The sequence below is a fragment of the Oncorhynchus tshawytscha genome, linkage group LG31 (genome assembly GCF_018296145.1).
Source record: "Oncorhynchus tshawytscha isolate Ot180627B linkage group LG31, Otsh_v2.0, whole genome shotgun sequence".
Classification (NCBI taxonomy): Eukaryota; Metazoa; Chordata; class Actinopteri; order Salmoniformes; family Salmonidae; genus Oncorhynchus; species Oncorhynchus tshawytscha.
Genome location: NC_056459.1, coordinates 1,294,260 through 1,311,764, shown reverse-complemented (window position 1 = coordinate 1,311,764; position 17,505 = coordinate 1,294,260). Strand labels below are relative to the sequence as shown.

Here is a 17,505-nt window from a genome sequence, read left to right as displayed (position 1 = left end):
ACGTTGTAATGTTACAGCCTTATTCTCAATCAATCTACACAATACCCGATAATGACAAAGCAAAAACAGGTTTAGAAATGTTTGCAAATGTATTAAAAAAAAAGGAATATACCTTATTTACATAAATATTCAAATCCTTTGCTTATGAGCCTTGAAATTGAGCTGTTTCCATTGACCATCCTTGAGATGTTTCCACAACTTGATTGGAGTCCATTTGTGGTAAATGCAATTGATTGTATATGATGTGCACACACCTGTTTATATAAGGTCCCACAGTTGACAGTGCATGTCAGAACAAAAACCAAGCCATGAGGTTGAAGGAATTGTCCGTAGAGCTCCGAGACAGGATTATGTCGAGGCACAGATCTGGGGAAGGGTAGCAAAACAAAATTCTCCAGCACTCCCGAAGAAGTTGGGAACCACCAAGACTCTTCCTAGAGCTGGCCACCCGGCCAAATTGAGCAATCGGGGGAGAAGGGCCTTGGTCAGGGAGGTGACCAAGAACCCGATGATCACTGACAGAGCTCTAGAGTTCCTCTGTGGAAATGGGAGAATCTTCCAGAAGGATAACCATCTCTGCAGCACTCAACCAATCAGGCATTTATGGGTGTGGCCAGACAGAAGCCACTCTACAGTGAAAGGCACATGACAGCACGCATGGAGTTTGCCAAAAGGCACCTAAAGAATCTCAGACCATGAGAAACAAGATTCTCTGGTCTGATGAAACCGAGATTGAACTATTTGGCCTGAATGCCAAGCGTCACGTCTGGTGGAAACCTGGCACCATCCCTTTGGTGAAGCATGGTGGTGGCAGCAACATGCTGTGGGGATGTTTTTTTTAGCAGCAGGGACTGGGAGACTAGTCAGGATCGAGGGAAAGATGAACGGAGTAAAGTACAGAGATCCTTGATGAAAAGCTGCTCCAGAGCTCTCAGGACCTCAGACTTTGGCGAAGGTTCACCTTCCAACAGGAAAACAATCCTAAGCACACAGCCAAGACAATGCAGAAGCGGCTTCGGGACAAGTCTCAATGTACTTGAGAGGCCCAACCAGATCCCGGACTTGAACCCTATCGGACTTCTCTGGAGAGACCTGAAAATAGCTGTGCAGCGACGCTCCCCATCCAACTTGACAGAGCTTGAGTGGATCTCTAGAGAAGAATGGGAGAAACTCCCCAAATACAGGTGTGCCAAGCTTGTAGCGTGATACCCAAGAAGAGTCAAGGCTGTAATTGCTGCCAAAGGTGCTTCAAAAAAACACTGAAAAGGGTCTGAATACTTATGTAAATGTAACATCATTTATTCATTTTTTTGGCTCAAATTTCTAAAAACCTGCTTTTGCTTTGTCATGATGGTGTTTTGTGTGTAGATTGTTTGAGGGGGAAAAAAACAATAGAATCCATTTTAGAATAAGGCTGTAATGTAACAAAATGTGGAAAAAGTCAAGGGGTCTGAAAGGGGTACTTTCCAAATGCTCTTCCAAAAAGAGAACAAATAAAACTGGATAGATTGGAGTAACTGTTTAAAAGTACGACAAGTTCGTAATCTATTCAAAAGGCACATTTTTGTAGTACTGTACAATTTGGGGGTGGGGGGGGAGAATGTATTCCCCGGATATATTCAAATAATATAAATAATGTTTTTTTTAAGGAAAAAAAGTTCATGTCAACGTTAAAGAAATAATCCACTGAAGGAATGAAACACCTCTCAAATTGGTGATAGTCTGTTCTATGATTATTTTCACCATGGCATGATTTAACTTCTGGTCCGAAATTGTGTTGTGCCGCGTCATCACGATAAAGTTTTTGTCTATGGAAATAGGCAATAACAAACTAGCATATTTCATAATTCTTTTAAAACAATTACCTGCACTCCAGATTGCCAAATCAGACAATAGATGACATTGACATACTAGTCTAGAACACATCCAACAGTCTATATTGTCATGACAAAGTATATATTTCATTCAAACTCAAAGTGCACCGTCAGATCAATGTCCTTTAACTACCATCACGCAAAGCGACCTTCGCAGTGCAGGCAGGGTCATTGCGTTGTCATAGCAACCTCACTCACTATTTTGAGCAAGACAATCTCCACCAGGTTGAACATGGTGAGATTGTAACTCCTAAAATTAATAGCGCAGTGTTTCTCAGGGATTTTACAGCTGACTAGCTACTTCACATGCTGATATTGATTTTGATATTATCGTGTGTAGCTATGTTTTGTAGCTAGCCAGCAATCCTGTCCAGAGAGAGCTCCAACAGATTCCTACAACAATTATCATATGTTGCTTCCTGCCTTATAACGACAAAATGCAAAAGGCGTTATTTAACAATGTAAATCATAGTAATTAGGGGTTTTGTGTGGATTATTCCTTTAACCATTGCTATAGCTATTAAGACAACTATGGTGAACTCAGAAACAGATATCGTACTCTTCAGATGTAAATGACCAATATCATCAAAAGCAATTATATACAATAGTGGAATTGTGAAAATATGTATTGACATTCACTTCACCCCCCTGGCATGATGTATGTAATGCTCATGTAACTCTGAGACGTCACTAAATGTTACCCAACAATCCACACACTCAAAGGCATCATACCCCCACTTTTTGCCCCTTGGTATCACAAATGTTGAGGCTCTAAAGAAAGCATCATGATCACCCTTAGACTTGTCTCGTATTTGGGCTGGTACATTCTGAGGACCTTTATCCAGGGGACAGGGTGAGGGTGGTTCATGTGTCGGCATGTGTGTGGTGTCTGTTTGGGGCTTTGGTGTACATTGAGTTGGTTCATCAGTAAGAACACATGAGGAGGGATATGAGGGCTGAGGTAAATCGGAGTTGCTTGCCTCACAACAATCATTGCTAGGGATGATTTGCCCTTCATGTTCAAGGGACACAGTGTTACAGGGTGTGTCGTAGACTGAGGATAAGCTAATGTTTAGAAGCTCTTGAGGCTCTTCTTCTGTGTCTGAAATAATGACTGATGGCTGTGAGGATAATTTAGGGACGACATAAAGACGATCAGGGTTAGGATACCTATACATGTTCCTTTTCTTTGACGGAGGAATTGGTATTGTCTGAGGGGATAGCAGCGTGACTCTCTGTCTTGGCTTGTTTGAAAGCTTGGAGGTAAGGGATGCAGAAACATAATTAGCTGAACTGCTGCTATATGCTTTTTTCCCCCCAATAAGATGGCAAACCTGATGGGCTTGGAGCAAGTCTGTGGTTGTAAATCTGGCATTACATTTTCCACAGCGATATGGAAATAGAAGTGGTTCCAATGGCCCTTCAGGGAGAGGGATAACAGGGCGGGCTTCGTGAGCCTTCAAGTGATTCTGTAAGGCTTGGTTACTAGGAAATGGGAGCATGCAAGGGAGACAGTAGTGCGAGCTAGCACCTCTGTGTAAAAGACGATGTTTCTCCAAGTTTCTGAAACCGGTGAACTCCTTTCCACACGTGTCACATTTCAGGCTTTCACGCGGCTGGTGATTTTCACACAGATGGGTATTTAAGTCTTCTTCAATGACATAGGTTTTGGGACATAATGGACAAGCATATGGTCTCTGTGCTGCATGTTCCTGCATGTGCTCCCTATAGGAGCCAAAGAAGCGAAACTCTAAATTGCACTGATTGCATGAGAAGCTATAGCGTTTTTCTCTGTGTAGTCCCTGATGCAACCAGAGCTTGTTCCACTGGTTAAAGGATTTTCCACATTGTCCACATGAATACCTGTCACAAGGGGCATGGGTCTGTAAACAAGAGCGAACACCTGCAGGCTGTTGAACCACACGTACGGAATTACAGCTCATTACAGAAGGGGAAGATAGAGCAGGACTTGCACACATGGAGTTTGAGGGAGAAGGATGGGGTCTGGGGTCTGGGGTCTGGCAAGCAGGTTTGGGGTTTTGTGGAAGCACATCTGAGGAATACTCCTCCATAGTTTCCGGAGGTGGCAGAGGCTCAGGCTCCTTACATTGGGGATGCTGGTCATCCAAAGATAACATTTCCTGACTATCATTGTACGGAGAATCAATTTCAGGCTCAGGCGTCTGATTCTGCAGAGATTGGGGTTCGTACCAGACCTGTGACAAGGACGAAATGCATGCCCTCTCCTCTCCACTTGATTTGCAACAAACTTTACAATGAACACACAATTCTGTGACCTGGTCATACCGTTGTCCACATACCTCACAAAGGTTTGGCCTGTTATTAGTGTGCGTTTGTAGATGAAGAATATACTGACACCAGTGACGATTAAGTTGTTTGCAAATCTGACATTTAAAGTACATCGGGGTATTAATCTGCCCATCAGTCCTTTGCTCCACCAGGAACCCCTCAATGTCAACCTTGTTTACATCTCCCTCATATCTAGCCTCAAAACACACTTTGGAGACTTGATGTGTGCGCAAGGATGAGAAGACGCTAAAGGCCTGTCCACATTGGTTACAGAAGAAAGGCATCTCTCCTGAGTGCATATGAGAGTGGGTTTTAAGCTCCCTAAGCAGAACAAAGCCTTTTCCACACACAGAGCAGGCATACGGTTTAACAGGCCAGTGTGTTTTTTCATGTGCATTGAAACTTAAGAACTTGCTAAACATCTTGCCACAGACTTTGCAGGTGAAACGACTCACTCCACTGTGTGTTTGCAGGTGTATCTTCAATGTGGCCTTGCTGAAAAAATATTTGAAACAAGTGGAGCATCTAAGGGTTTTCCTGCCATTAAGGGAGACTGGGGAATCTATATAATCAGCGCAGGATTGGATCTGAATTTCTCTGGCTCTTTTCGTTTTATTAATCAAGCTGAACCTCTTGGTGCCCTTCATGTGGATCTTTAAATGATCAATCAAGTCATCTTTGTTTGGAGACTGAGTGACGCAACATGGGCATTGCATGAGTCCATGTTTGTGGATGTTTGAGTGCGAGTTGAGCTTGGAGAGCTGAGCAAAGCTCTTGCCGCACTTCTGGCACCTGTAAGGCTTCTCACCTGTGTGAATGCGCTTGTGAATTGTGTATGCTGATATGTGACGAAATGAGCGACCACAGAAGTGGCATGACATTGGTTTCCTTGTCTTAAAATTTTGTTGAAGTACACTTGAATGCTGTAATTTAGCACGAGCTGTTAGGAGTTGATCTCCACAGTTGATCTCCCTAACATTAACTACATTGTAATTGTTTGTTACTGCTTTCACTTCTTGTGCTCTACATTCTTCTTGTTCAACACTTTCCAATGTGTAATTTTCCATTAATGAATTACAGAGGCTAGTGTTGAGTCCAGTGTTGTCAATGGTAGACTGAATCAAAACGTCAAGCCTATCCCCGGAGTTCACTTTGGAGAGTGGTCGTTTGGATTTCACTTTTGTAGCCCATCCAGTTTTATTTCTCCTGCGTCTCTTCTTCACGCCAGTCACTTTATGAGGTAATTTTGTGAGATGGGGTGTTAATTGGGTAGATTCAATTTGCTGGATTCCTTGTATCGGCCCTGCATCAACAGAGAACATTGTTTCTGAAGATATGGAGGTTTCAAATTCTTGCCCTGAAATACTGGGGGAAATAGTCACAGTTTGTGAGGAGAAAATGTTGCTGGATACATCAACGATCTCCCATATGTCATCTTGCTCTTGTTTAAGAGCAATGTCTTCAATCTTCATTGCCTTGGATGCTTTAGTGTGCCTTAAGGTTGACGACGCTGGGTTCAAATTGTGCTTTTTCCCTCCCTTAGAAGTTCCCTTTGATTTACAGCTCTGTGTCTTATTCACAGAAAGTTCCCCGCTAGTGTTTGACCTCTGCTCTCCACATGACAGCCATTTTGCCATTCTCAAAGTTCTTTTCTTGTATGGCCGACCTTGTTTATTTTTCAGTGCTGTTATGGTGGTCTGAAAATCTTGCCCCACCATCTCTTTTACAACTGATGTGGCCACTGTCGGTTCTTCCGTAATTGTCTTGGAATTTTTCTTACCCTTGTTCTTCATTCTCTGATTCTCCAGTAAGGACGAGTCCACTAATACAGAGCTATCACTAAGATCATCTTTAGGATTTAGGACTTTTATATCTGCATTAACAAAATCAGTACTTCTGGTGTCAACTTTTCGCTTTCTTTGTATTTCTGATATATTGCTGACACACAGAGATGTTTTTTCTGGGGACATATTAATGCATTGCTGTTCACTGGGAACGTTGGTGGTAGATGACATTTTTTGCAATCTCTTGGAAAAACGACCACCTTTTTTACTTTTTGGAATCACAGTACTGATTGTGTCTATTGCAATAGACATAGAGCCCCCTGCTTCATCTATAGGGACTTGTAAAATGAATTTGTCATCTGTTAATGCATTGCCATCCTTCACCTGAGATTGGCTGTGTTTACTTTGTGGATTCACATCGTCTATTTTGAGAATTTTGCCTTTCTTCCCTTTGCCATCTTCTTTCCCCCTATTTTCTGGGCTTTTTTCTTCCTCAATGAGTTCCTCTTTTACAAATGCTGATAAGAATTTGAGAGACATGTTGTCATCTGTGATATTCTTATCAAGACCTGTGCCTTTTGGTCTCTGAGGTTTTATCGTCTTAGGAGTCCTCATTTTATGTGACCGTTTGTCGATACAGTCAGCACTCACTAATTCAGTAATCTGTCCTTGCACTGCAATTGAGGACACTGTTATTGATACAGGACTGGTAGGGTTATTGGTGAGATCTGATGCAACCGATAGAATTACTTGATCTTGCATCGACTCAGTTGTGATATGTGAATTAGATGTGTAGGGCAGTCTGGAATTTCTTCGATTGGATATTGGACGGCTTGATCCAGTAATTCTTTTTCTCACTTTGGAGATTTTATAAGTATCAAGAATATTCTGAACCTGGTCCACATGTGTGAAATTGGTAGCCATTTCAGAGTATCCATATTCCATTCCAAGAGAAAGTTTTGAACTTGGTGGGGTTGGAGTTATCTTCCTTTTCTTGCATGCCTTTGAAATATACTTTTTTTGTGTGGGTGTGACACATCCACTGTTAGATTCTGACTTGATCTCTGATGCCAGCGAAGAAACTTGGTTGGGATGTTTATCTGAGGTAAGAGTTGCTGCTTGTTCTGATATGGAAACATTGCTGTCCTCTTCTTTCAGATTCTTTTTTGACCCCGTACGTGGTTTGCGCTCTGTTTCCATATGTTTTTCCATCACTGATGTCACTGTTTCTTTTTTATGTTTAACTACATTGTTATTGCTTTTCCCATCACACTTTCCTCCTTGCTTTGCATGGATAAGGTTGGGAGGCATTTCAAGACATCCAACTTCTGCTCCAAGAGAAGGATTTGAAGTTAGCATAGCTGCTCTTTTAGCGTTTATTGGGGGTGCTTTTAAAGGGAGGTCTCTTTTCCTGGATGATTTTGACTTATTTGTTGTTGCCATTTCAGGTATGCTATGTTCCATTCCTGATTCTGTCTTTGTCTCTGATGCTAGCAAAGAAACATGCTCTAATGCATTGTGGTCATGCTGTTTTAGCTGGCTGTCTGAGATAGTGGATTCTACTTGATCTGGTTTGGAAACACTACAGTCCTCTTTTTTTAGCTTCTTTCTTGGCCCTTTACGCTGATGTGGTTTGTGGGCTGCTGTTTCCAAATGGTCATCTGTCACTGATATTTCATGCTTTACTACATCATTATTCTTCTTTCCATCACTCTTTCCTCCTTTCTCTGCTTGGTTAAGGTGGGGAGGCATTTCAAGATATCCATCTTCACCTCCAATAGAAGGATCGGAAGTTAGTACAGCTGCTTTCTTATCAGTTTTAGAGAGTTTCCCTTTAAAGCATGCTTTTGACTTGTTCTTTGTTGCCGTTTTGGGTACGGCATGTTTCAAGCCTGATTTTGTCTTTCTTGATGACAGAAAATAAGATTGAGGTAATTTACTATGGTTATGCTGTTCCAACAGGTTATCCAAGGCAGGAAAGGTTGTTGGTTCTAATGGAGCAACATTATCAGTCTCTTCTTTTAACTTTTTTTGTTGATCCTTAGGTTTGAGTGGTTTGTGGAGATCCTCAATCACTGCATCTATAAATGCTTCCACATGTCTCATTTCATCCATTTGTGGGATTTCAGGACTTCTATGTTTCTCTCCAGAGTAGTTTATATCCAGAGTTGACACCTGTGCTTTCTCAACTTTCTGTGAAGGTCTTTTTCTTTCTTGACAAGTAGTGGAATTCTTCTTAACTCTTTTGAATGGCGCATGCACTGTGTCAGATGAAGGACCTGAAGTTGGCATAGATGCTTTCTTATGACTTTTCAATAGGCTTTTTGACGTATGTTTCTCTTTCATGCATATTTTAGACTTTTTGGGTAGGGCATTCTTGATTCTGCCCGATTCTGTCTTTATTTCTAATGTCAGCAAAGGCGATTGAGATAATGTACTATGGTTATGTTGTTCAAACAGGTTATCTGAGGAAGGAAAGGTTGAGTATGCTGATGCAGAAACATCACTGACCTCTTTTTTGTGTAGATCCTCGGTCACTGACTCCATCACTGCTTCCATTTGTCTTGTATGATCCACTTCTGGCACATCAGGACGCATATGTTCCATTCCAAGTGAAGAATCCAGAGTTGATGCAGAAACATTGCTGGCTTCTTCTTTATTTTTGTTTCTTTGATCCACATGTTCCAGTGGTTGGTGAACATCTTTAATTACTGACTCTATCACTGCTTCCACTTGTCTCATTTGATCCACTTCTGGCACATCGGGACGCATATGTTCCACTACAAGGGAAGGATCCAGAGTTGGCACCTGTGCTTTCTCAACTTTCAGTAAAGGTTTGTTTCTTGCCTTACACATCTTTGGAATATTCTTTGTAACCGTTCTCGGTGTCGGGTATACAGTGTCAGATTCTGTCTCAATCTTTGATGGCAGTAAAGGCGTTTCCTGAGATGCACTGTGATTTTGCACCTGCAACTGGCAATCTGAAACAGGAAGGGTAGTTTGATCAGATAATTGGACAAGTGCCTTTTCTGTACCTTTCTTATGTTGAACCCCACGTTTCCGTGATTTCTGGGAGTGTGGCACAGTAGGTGCTGAAGTCTTGGAATACACCTCATCCCTATTAGTCTGGGTATGTATATCTCCCTGAGGAATTCCATTTGTACACGGTAATTCTGATACACCACGAGTTCTAGGCACCCGTTTGCATTTACTTTTGGATCCAATGTCTTTCTTTGTTTCTTTGTCATTCCCTGTAGAGGCAATCTCAGCAAGGGCCTTGGAATCTAGTGCAAATATTGGAGGATGTGGGACTGCAGTGGTCATGTTTTTGTAAAATGGTGTGTTTTTCTTCAGGGGTTTTCCACCTCTGTGACTTTCCTGTTGAGGGGAAATATCTGCACTACATAGAGGAATGACAGACAACGGTGAGATAAGAGTTGTGTCCTCCAATTTGAGAATGGGTTCAATAAGATAGGATGAAACTGGTAACACTGGTTGGGTGGGCGTGTGTGTGAGGATTTGCATCTTTTGAACAGTTTTTGGGGTCGCTTTACACGTTCTGCTGGATTTTCTTGAGGTGCTTGTAGGTGAATTTGATGCCACAGTTCTTGTATCCGTCTTCTTTACTTTTGACTTGGGGGGGTGATAGGCAGGGACCTGCTGGAATTTTGGAACACACTCTTTAATCATGCCACAGTTCTCCGTATCATTAGATCCACCTTCCTGTGCTATCGCTAGCAGTTTAGCCATTTTAAACAATGTCTTTTTCTTGAATGGTCGACCAGCTTTCCGCTTCAATTTCAGCACATCCTCAATACTCTTCAGTCCTGAGAGAGCTTGAGTTCTCTGAGTCATTTCCCCCTGGTTTCCTACAGCTGATGTGTTAGCAGTGACATATTTGATTTCCCTCCTTATGTCACTTGGTGCCCCCTGGTCTTTTTGAGTGATAGACAAGTCAAAGCATCTAGACATCACACCAGGACTTTTACCACTCCCTTCTGTAAAGTTTTTGGAGGGTTCTCTTTTTCGGTGTTCCTTCAAATTGTTCTTGACATCCAAGACACCAGTGTCTGACAAGAATTTGGGCTCTGTTTTTATATACAAGTATTTAGGCTCCATTTTTATGTCAGATGATTGTAGTGGAGTTGCATCTTGAGAGAGTCCCAAATTACAATTTTCTTGGGGTGTAGCGCTGCTACTCTGTGACTGAGTGGTCAAGAGGCTGCTCGGAGTCATTCTGTTTCTTTTGAACGCCTGAGTCCTTCTATTTCCTGCTTTGGACGTTATTGCTGTATTTTTTCCAGGTATCTTTTGTACTTTCAATGCATCCTCTGTGTTATCATCAAACGAGCAGACAGTTTCGGACAGCAACAATGTGTTTTGTGCCAGAGCTTGTACTATAGGAGAATCTTTCCCCTCTGCGGCAGTGGTCAATTTCAGCGCCGGGACTTCTTCTTCTGCTTTTTGTGTGGTCTTTGAAGTTCTCTGTCCTCTGGGCGGTTGGATAAATTCCATAGAAATGCTTTGTCCAGTTATTTGAGATTTAGATATGTCATCTGAATGTGAAATAGTAAGGTGGTTTGAAGAATCAGATGTTGAATTGCATCCAAAGCTTGTGGCACTTGAGGTAGTTGGGGGAAATTCTAACATTTCATCCCATTTCTTCTCATCTGTTTGTTTGCATGAGGGTGTTAGATTATCCTTATTGCGAGTCACCCTGGACATTTCTGTGGCATCTGAATCCCATTCCTGGGCAATTGCTGAAAGTTTAGCCATTTTCACTAGAGTTTTCTTATATGGCTGACCAACTTTTCGCTTTTGTTGCTTTTCCATCACAGGCAAAAGTGATATTTTCTCTTTTCCTTTTTTGGTTTCCGAAAGTGGTAACATTTGATGGGATACATCAGCATAGGCTTTCTCATCCACTACCGCTCTTGAATATTGTCCGGGGTCACTTAGAGAAGAGTCTGATAAAGAAGATTGCTGTAACTCAAGGTCTATGGGTGACTGTGTGACAGTTCCCTTTATATTTTTTGACAGATTGCTTGAAAAGGGGGAGAAAGAAACTATAGTACCGATCCCCACTGCAGCAGAATCTCTACCGGTCTTCTTTTTTACATCAAATCCAGAAGCCAAAATACAACTTTCCTGAACATTGGTTAGGCCCACAGGGCATAATCTTTCTAAGAAAGGGGAACACTTATCTTGGATGACTTCTGTTGCCCCTCGTTGAAGATCTTGAGCCATGATCTTTGAATGACTGTGGATGTCCGAAAAAGGACTAGAGTCATCTTCATTCTTCACCTTAAATTCGGACATATTCTTCTTATATGTTTTGTCAGTCAGGACCTCTTCTCCCCCTTCTGCTCCCTTTTGACAAAAAATGAGAATGGAGTACGAATAAGTGATTATTATTGAGGTTGGAATAAGGTCTATAAAACATTTACATTTCTGCGTTGTAATGTTGTTTAAGGATGTCCTACCTTGTGTTCAGTGATTTTCTGACATAAATGGCTTGGTATATTTCTAGTTTCATCTGTTGAGTAGTCTCCTGCTTCATCTATGCTGTCCCAACTCTTCTCCATGTTGTCAAAGGCTTCCAGGAGAACTTGGACAAGAAGTTCATCTGCAACCTTCATATGAGAAACAAACATAAAATACATTGTCCGCTATGTTCCAAATAGAGCAATCTACACAACAACACTTATATAAGTAGCACTTATATCAGTGCTATTGTATGCAAAAAAAATGTATGTTGGCAATGGCATCATTATGATTAAAATAGCCTTCTAGGATGTATAATTTTGAAAAATATGAAATGTACTTACTGCAGATCATATCCAGACGCCTTCAGTTATCTGGGAAAAGACAGGTGCTCCTTGGTTGGCTATGGCTAAAATATAATAATTAATACATTATATGACATTTGTAAACACACTAACTTTTGTTGTTGAATTTGTGATACATCATTTGATATATTGTAATATTAGTACAGTATAATGTAGTCCAAAGGCCGGCAGTCGTTTCATCTTACCATCAAAAGGGAATATATGCAGCCGCTATACACTCGTTTCCCGTGGACCTGTTTGTGGATAAAACATTATCCATTCAGGCTGCAAAGCGGTCAATTTCCTCCTCAACTCAATTTAATGGCGAGAAGGGGGGGGACAAAAAAATCTGGGAAAATGTGTACTTTCTTTATGAAACACAATTTTCTACTACCATGCTACAGTGCTAATACTAGTCCCGGATGCTAGCCATAATACTAGTATCACATTCAGATAATCAGGTTATAGCAGTCTGTTTTTTCACTACTAATCTGATCGTTTCAAAACTGTATCGTGGACAGGGACTAGCATTAGCCACTGTAGCATGGTGGTGGAAAGAAAGTATGCAAAGAAAGTATGCATAATTTCCTCGTTTTTTTTCTGCCACCTCGCTATTAAAACTAGTTAAGGCGAGAATGTTTCATGTACGAACCTGTCCATAGGAAAAATACGAGTGTATAGCAGGCTGCATAGATTCCCATTGGACGGTAAGAAGGAACGACTCAATATCGCCATCTGCCGGCCTTTTGGGCTAGGCTAACTATAATGAAGCAAACAGTGAGATTTACTATGAACCAAATCCACCCTGCACCATCCTAATTGGTACAGTCCATGAAACACATGCATGCTTGTGACCACAACAAATAGTCCATATTATTCTACACATTGATCTTGTGAGTGCAGTTTTCAGATTAATATTGTGTAGCTAATTCATTTAGCCTGATGCATAGCCTGGTGGACTGGAGAACATAGCTAGCCAACAGGGTTTGTTTATTCAACTAGCTAGGGTGAGGGGTGAAAAATACTAAACTGCCATCACACCAGATGGTTTATCATTTTAATGTATGTAGTTTAAATGATACAAGCACGTGTCACTCGGCACAGAATCATAACCTCTCTAGCTACTAGTGTAACGTGTAGCCTACTAACTGTAGCTAACGCAGGGCTACCATCACCGTACATTCCCGTTCCCCCCGTTTCATATGCATGCACGTACCATTAGCTAGAACGTGAACTCGTGAAGTCTCTGATCTGCAAAATTACGAAATAGAGATACATTTAGGAAACAACGTCAAAGACGTCCATTTCGAAAGTAATTTCATTCGATTTTGTTTTCCTCTGAGAACCATCTGACGACCGGAAGTTGGTGTCTAACCATGCGCGACATAAGCACCGAGTGGGTCCAATAAATGGAGTAAACGTTCCACCAAACTTTTTATTCCTGACCAGCCACGAAGATATGTTTCTATTAAATTTGACTTTTATTCACCACATTCTGCTTTTCAAACAATTAAGCTTCACAATCCTATAAAAATAAAGCCGAAATAAATCATATTTAGGTTTTTATTTAGATTTTTTTTTTTTTTTTTACATCAACAAATAAAACAAATCTTGAAATTTCACTTTATTACAGCAAACTTTCAAAATATTTTCTCTGGAACAAAACCCAAATTCACATTATCCTCAAATTAATGTTTGGTGGCTTCACATACCTATTTCTAATTACAGAGATAGATGCAGTATGTTTTACAATATGTATGTTTTCATCTGTATAGTTCAACTGCATTGTCAAAAACATTATTACAAGACAAGAACATTGAATTAATCGAAGCAACATAGAATAAGAGCCAGACCAAGTTGAAAACATGAAATTGTAAGAAACTTGTTACAGGAATGTGAAATCATACAAATTATAGATTTTGCTGTGTACCTCAATTACGATTTCTATATTACAGAAATTACAAAGTTGCAATGCAGTATGAACTGATATTGTCATGCACACAATTCATTTAAGAAATGAATAGCAGGCTAGAAGACATGTTTAACATACATGCAATCCTGAACAACATTTACATACAACTTTGCCCAGTCTGTGAAACCAAGCCATCCACTTCAGTTGAAAGCCAAGTAATAAAAAAACAAGTAAAAGAGTTGACAGCTAACAGATAAAAGTCTTAAAAATAACTATGAGTAGTGATGTTTAGTGAATTACAAGGATGATACTAGCTAACAAAAAACCCTCACAGTAGACAATAACTATACATCTTCTGGTAGAAATCTTAGTGATGATTGGATTGGAAGTTCACAGTTACCGTCTTGACACCACAAGGTGAAGTATGCAATGACCCAAGTGAAAGAAAGTGCAACTATGTTTAATGGCACCGTCCCAAATGGCACCTTATTCCCTTTATAGTGCTCTACTTTTGACAAGGGTCTGTAGGCTCTGGTCAAAGTAGTTCACTTTATAGGGAAGAGGGTGCCATGACAGTGACACAAACAAAATCTGTATCGAAACAAAGATGGCTGGGAAGGAGAAGTCGTTACATTCAAAGCTTTGGCAATTAAGGGAAATAAAATTACAAGACATTTAGAAAATTGCAGACCCTCAGGAGAGATAAGGCAACAATTAAAAGTATGTTATTAATTATTTATTAATTACAGCAAACAAAACACTGATTTAACCCTTTTTAGCCTCTTATTTACCTATATGAGTAAATAGACAATTGATTCATACATTCCTAATCTTTCCCACATTGTAACATTTTGGATGGAGATGAAGAAACATCTCAGTTAAAGCTCAATGAGAATATCATGACCTAAAGGATGAGCATGGAATTAGAAACAGTATCCAAATGGGATAAGTCTGCACAGACCAATACATTAACAACTGTCAATTGTCTTCACATCATTCGAGCTATGAAAAAAAAAAAAAAAGATTCACATGGTTTCCACAAACCATCAAAAATAATAGCAAGAGCAAATAGACACGTAGGTTAATTGAGAAAACTAAAAAGAGTTAGGTAAAAGCTATCCCATTAATAAAATGTTAAAAACATGTCCATTCATCCTACAAGATGCTACTGATATTTTGTGTTTCCTGGCAACAAGGTGTGTTGTCTTGTTCAGTCTGCTCCACCTAGGTTCCTTTTACTTTAGAACCTTTTTGGTTGAGCCAGGCTTCCTGCCCCTCCTTTTAGAAACAACCCCCACCTTCTTTAGGGCTGCCGCCACCTTACCAGGTTTGCTAGCCTTGTGATGATCACTGTGTGGATTTATTTCCTCTTCAACTGGAGACAAGTCTTCGTCCTCATTTTTCTCTGCATCTTCCTCCTCCTCTGAATCATAAGTTGTATAATCAACTTTCACAGTCTTTCTCCTGCCTCTTCGCCTCTGGGCTTGGATGGCAGCTTCATCTAACACATTTGCTTTACCATTGGTGCAGCGGTAAAGCTTTACTATTGGAGAAACAGTGCACCCCCGTTTGGCTGGGGGTGCACTATTGGAACTATCCTTCTCTGCTGCTCTCTTGGCATTGTTTGCTAGTACGGAGCCTAAGGGGCGGCCCCTCTTTCTCTGGGAACCATCTTTAACGGGTGGCTTGGAAACTTTAGAGGTTGGAGGTGGGTTCTTCTGTAAGTGGGCACCTTTACCTATTATTGCCTTGCGTGGACGGCCTCTTCCCCGTGGCTCGGCAGAGGTGGCTGGGGGATCCATGCAGGGATGGATGCGCGGCCTTCCGAGAGGCTTCGACACTCTTGATCCCTTAGGTTGGCTTTTCGGTTTCTTTCTCTTTTCTTCCTCCTCAGTTGATAGCGGGATCTTCCTCGGCCTGCCCCTTTTTTTGGGTTGTTTAACTTTTTGGGGCCGGCCATGCTTCAGAGGTGCAGTTGGCTCTGCTGAAACAGCATTAGGGTCAACCACTTTACGTGGCCTGCCTCGTGGCTGCTTGTCTAGTACCCTCAGTATCTTGGGTGTCTTAGAGCCTGATCCTTTGGGCCTTCCCTTTCCCCTCTTAGGTGGTATGGGGTTGCCATTAGACAATGCTTCACCTAACTCCTCATCACTACCAGTATCAGAGGCAATTATCTGTCCTTTTTCCGACACTGTTGCCCCTTCTTCCGACATTGTTGCCCCTTCTTCCGACATTGTTGCCCCTTCTTCCGACATTGTTGCCCTTTCTTCAGACATTGTTGCCCCTTCTTCAGACATTGTTGCCCCTTCTTCAGACATTGTTGCCCCTTCTTCAGACATTGTTGCCCCTTCTTTCATCTGTTTTCTTGCAAGCTGGCTCCTTTGTTCTGTCCTTCCAGCTCACTTTCTTGGAGGACTAGTGAACTACTTAGGGCTTCCCACTGTAAAACACACATCTCGAGAAAGTTACAAAACAAACAAATGTTGTTTGTGCACCCCCTCATTGCTTCATAAAACTGACCTACATATGGGCACGAGAAAGTGTAGCTAACATGTATTGCAACATGCACAGCCTAAACACCGATTTTGTGTTTACTGATTTGTAATTTATGTATATGGTAAGGTGCACAATACTAACAAAATCTGATATGAACGTCCCCATGACATCCCTAATTAAGGTTACTGCATTCAAGCGATTCTGAAATCTAGCTAGCTAGTATCCTGAATCAGTGATTTTTTTGGTTAGTAGTAGTTAGCTAACTTTACCAGCTGTTTGAAGAAACATAATATGAATATTTTAGGACAGGGTTTCCCACACTCGGTCCCGCCCACCCCTGGGTGCACATTTTGTTTTTTCCTAAGCACTAAATAGCTGATTGAAATAATCAAAGTTTGATGATGAATTGGATATTTGAATCAAATGGGTAGTGCTTGCGAAAAAACGTGCACACAGGGGGAGGGAGGGGCCCAGGACCGAGTTTGGGAAACCCTGTTCGAGAAGTAACGTTAACTAGTTAACTAAATGGACTCGAAAATAAACTAGCTAATTGGCTCTACGTAGCATCGCCAGCTATTTCGCTAGGTAGCTACCTAAACTAGTTATCTTGACAAAGCCAACTAACTAGCTAGCTAGTTAAATAAAGGTTAAATAAAAAATAAAATAAATAAAAGCTAACATGCAGTAGCACGAACGCTTGCGACAGCCATGGTTAACAAGCTAGCTAGCTGACGCCGTTAGCTTGCTAGCGAAGCTAGTTTAATGACAATACCACACTGCGCAGCATACGCCTCACCTTGGTAAAATCCTTGGTTAGATATCGTTTAATCTCATGAAAATTGACAGATGGTTAATTTGTCCTTGTTGTTGTTGTTTTTAGCTAGCTAGCGATGTAAATTTCAAACGGAAGTTGTGGGGGCTGATTTGTAAACCCCTACTACTAAGGGCAAGTGGGACCACTGTTTTCAGTTCCGATCCTTGAAATCAAAAATCTGTTGTCTATGACCTCTTCCTTCACAGGACACTGATGACACTTGTGGTTAGTGCTACACCTAGAGAGTTCGCCATAGTCTTTGATGCTATTCCATCTGGAACTCTCATGTCGTTTAGAGTTGTAACCAGACCTCATTTTCTTGACCTACTCTCGCTTAATCCAGTTGAGTCTCCAATAGGAAAAATGTGTTTCTCCTTGCTCCCTCAGAACAACAGGTCTATACGTGCTTTATTTCAAAGGGGTATTGTATCCATTCCTTATGTAATATCTGTTGGGAAAAAGTCTGGTTATTATCACACGAAATACC

At 41.1% G+C, this 17,505-nt stretch overlaps 2 protein-coding genes across 2 annotated transcripts; both read right to left on the bottom strand.

Annotated features, from left to right (window-relative positions):
• Positions 1-1,337: 1,337 nt before the first annotated feature.
• Positions 1,338-13,159, bottom strand: LOC112230016. Its single transcript, XM_024396232.2, has 4 exons — positions 13,013-13,159; positions 11,797-11,861; positions 11,452-11,601; positions 1,338-11,338 (listed from the first exon to the last, which is right to left on the bottom strand). The coding sequence occupies exons 3-4, from the start codon at positions 11,551-11,553 to the stop codon at positions 2,510-2,512; spliced, it is 8,931 nt and encodes a 2,976-aa protein (XP_024252000.1). The 5' UTR covers positions 11,554-11,601; positions 11,797-11,861; positions 13,013-13,159; the 3' UTR covers positions 1,338-2,509.
• A 246-nt stretch (positions 13,160-13,405) lies between these two features.
• On the bottom strand, positions 13,406-17,189 carry LOC112230017 (basic salivary proline-rich protein 1). Its single transcript, XM_024396233.2, has 2 exons — positions 17,001-17,189; positions 13,406-16,148 (listed from the first exon to the last, which is right to left on the bottom strand). Exon 2 carries the CDS (start codon positions 16,063-16,065, stop codon positions 14,944-14,946), a length of 1,122 nt encoding a protein of 373 aa, XP_024252001.1. The 5' UTR covers positions 16,066-16,148; positions 17,001-17,189; the 3' UTR covers positions 13,406-14,943.
• Positions 17,190-17,505: the final 316 nt, after the last annotated feature.

Coding starts and splice junctions, on each gene's coding strand:
- LOC112230017 (XM_024396233.2), bottom strand. CDS start 16,065: ATGAAAGAAGGGGCAACAATGTCTGAAGAAGGGGCAACAATGTCTGAA.
- LOC112230016 (XM_024396232.2), bottom strand. CDS start 11,553: ATGGAGAAGAGTTGGGACAGCATAGATGAAGCAGGAGACTACTCAACA. Junction 11,339..11,451: donor AGAAAATCACTGAACACAAG/GTAGGACATCCT, acceptor TTTTGTCAAAAG/GGAGCAGAAGGGGGAGAAGA.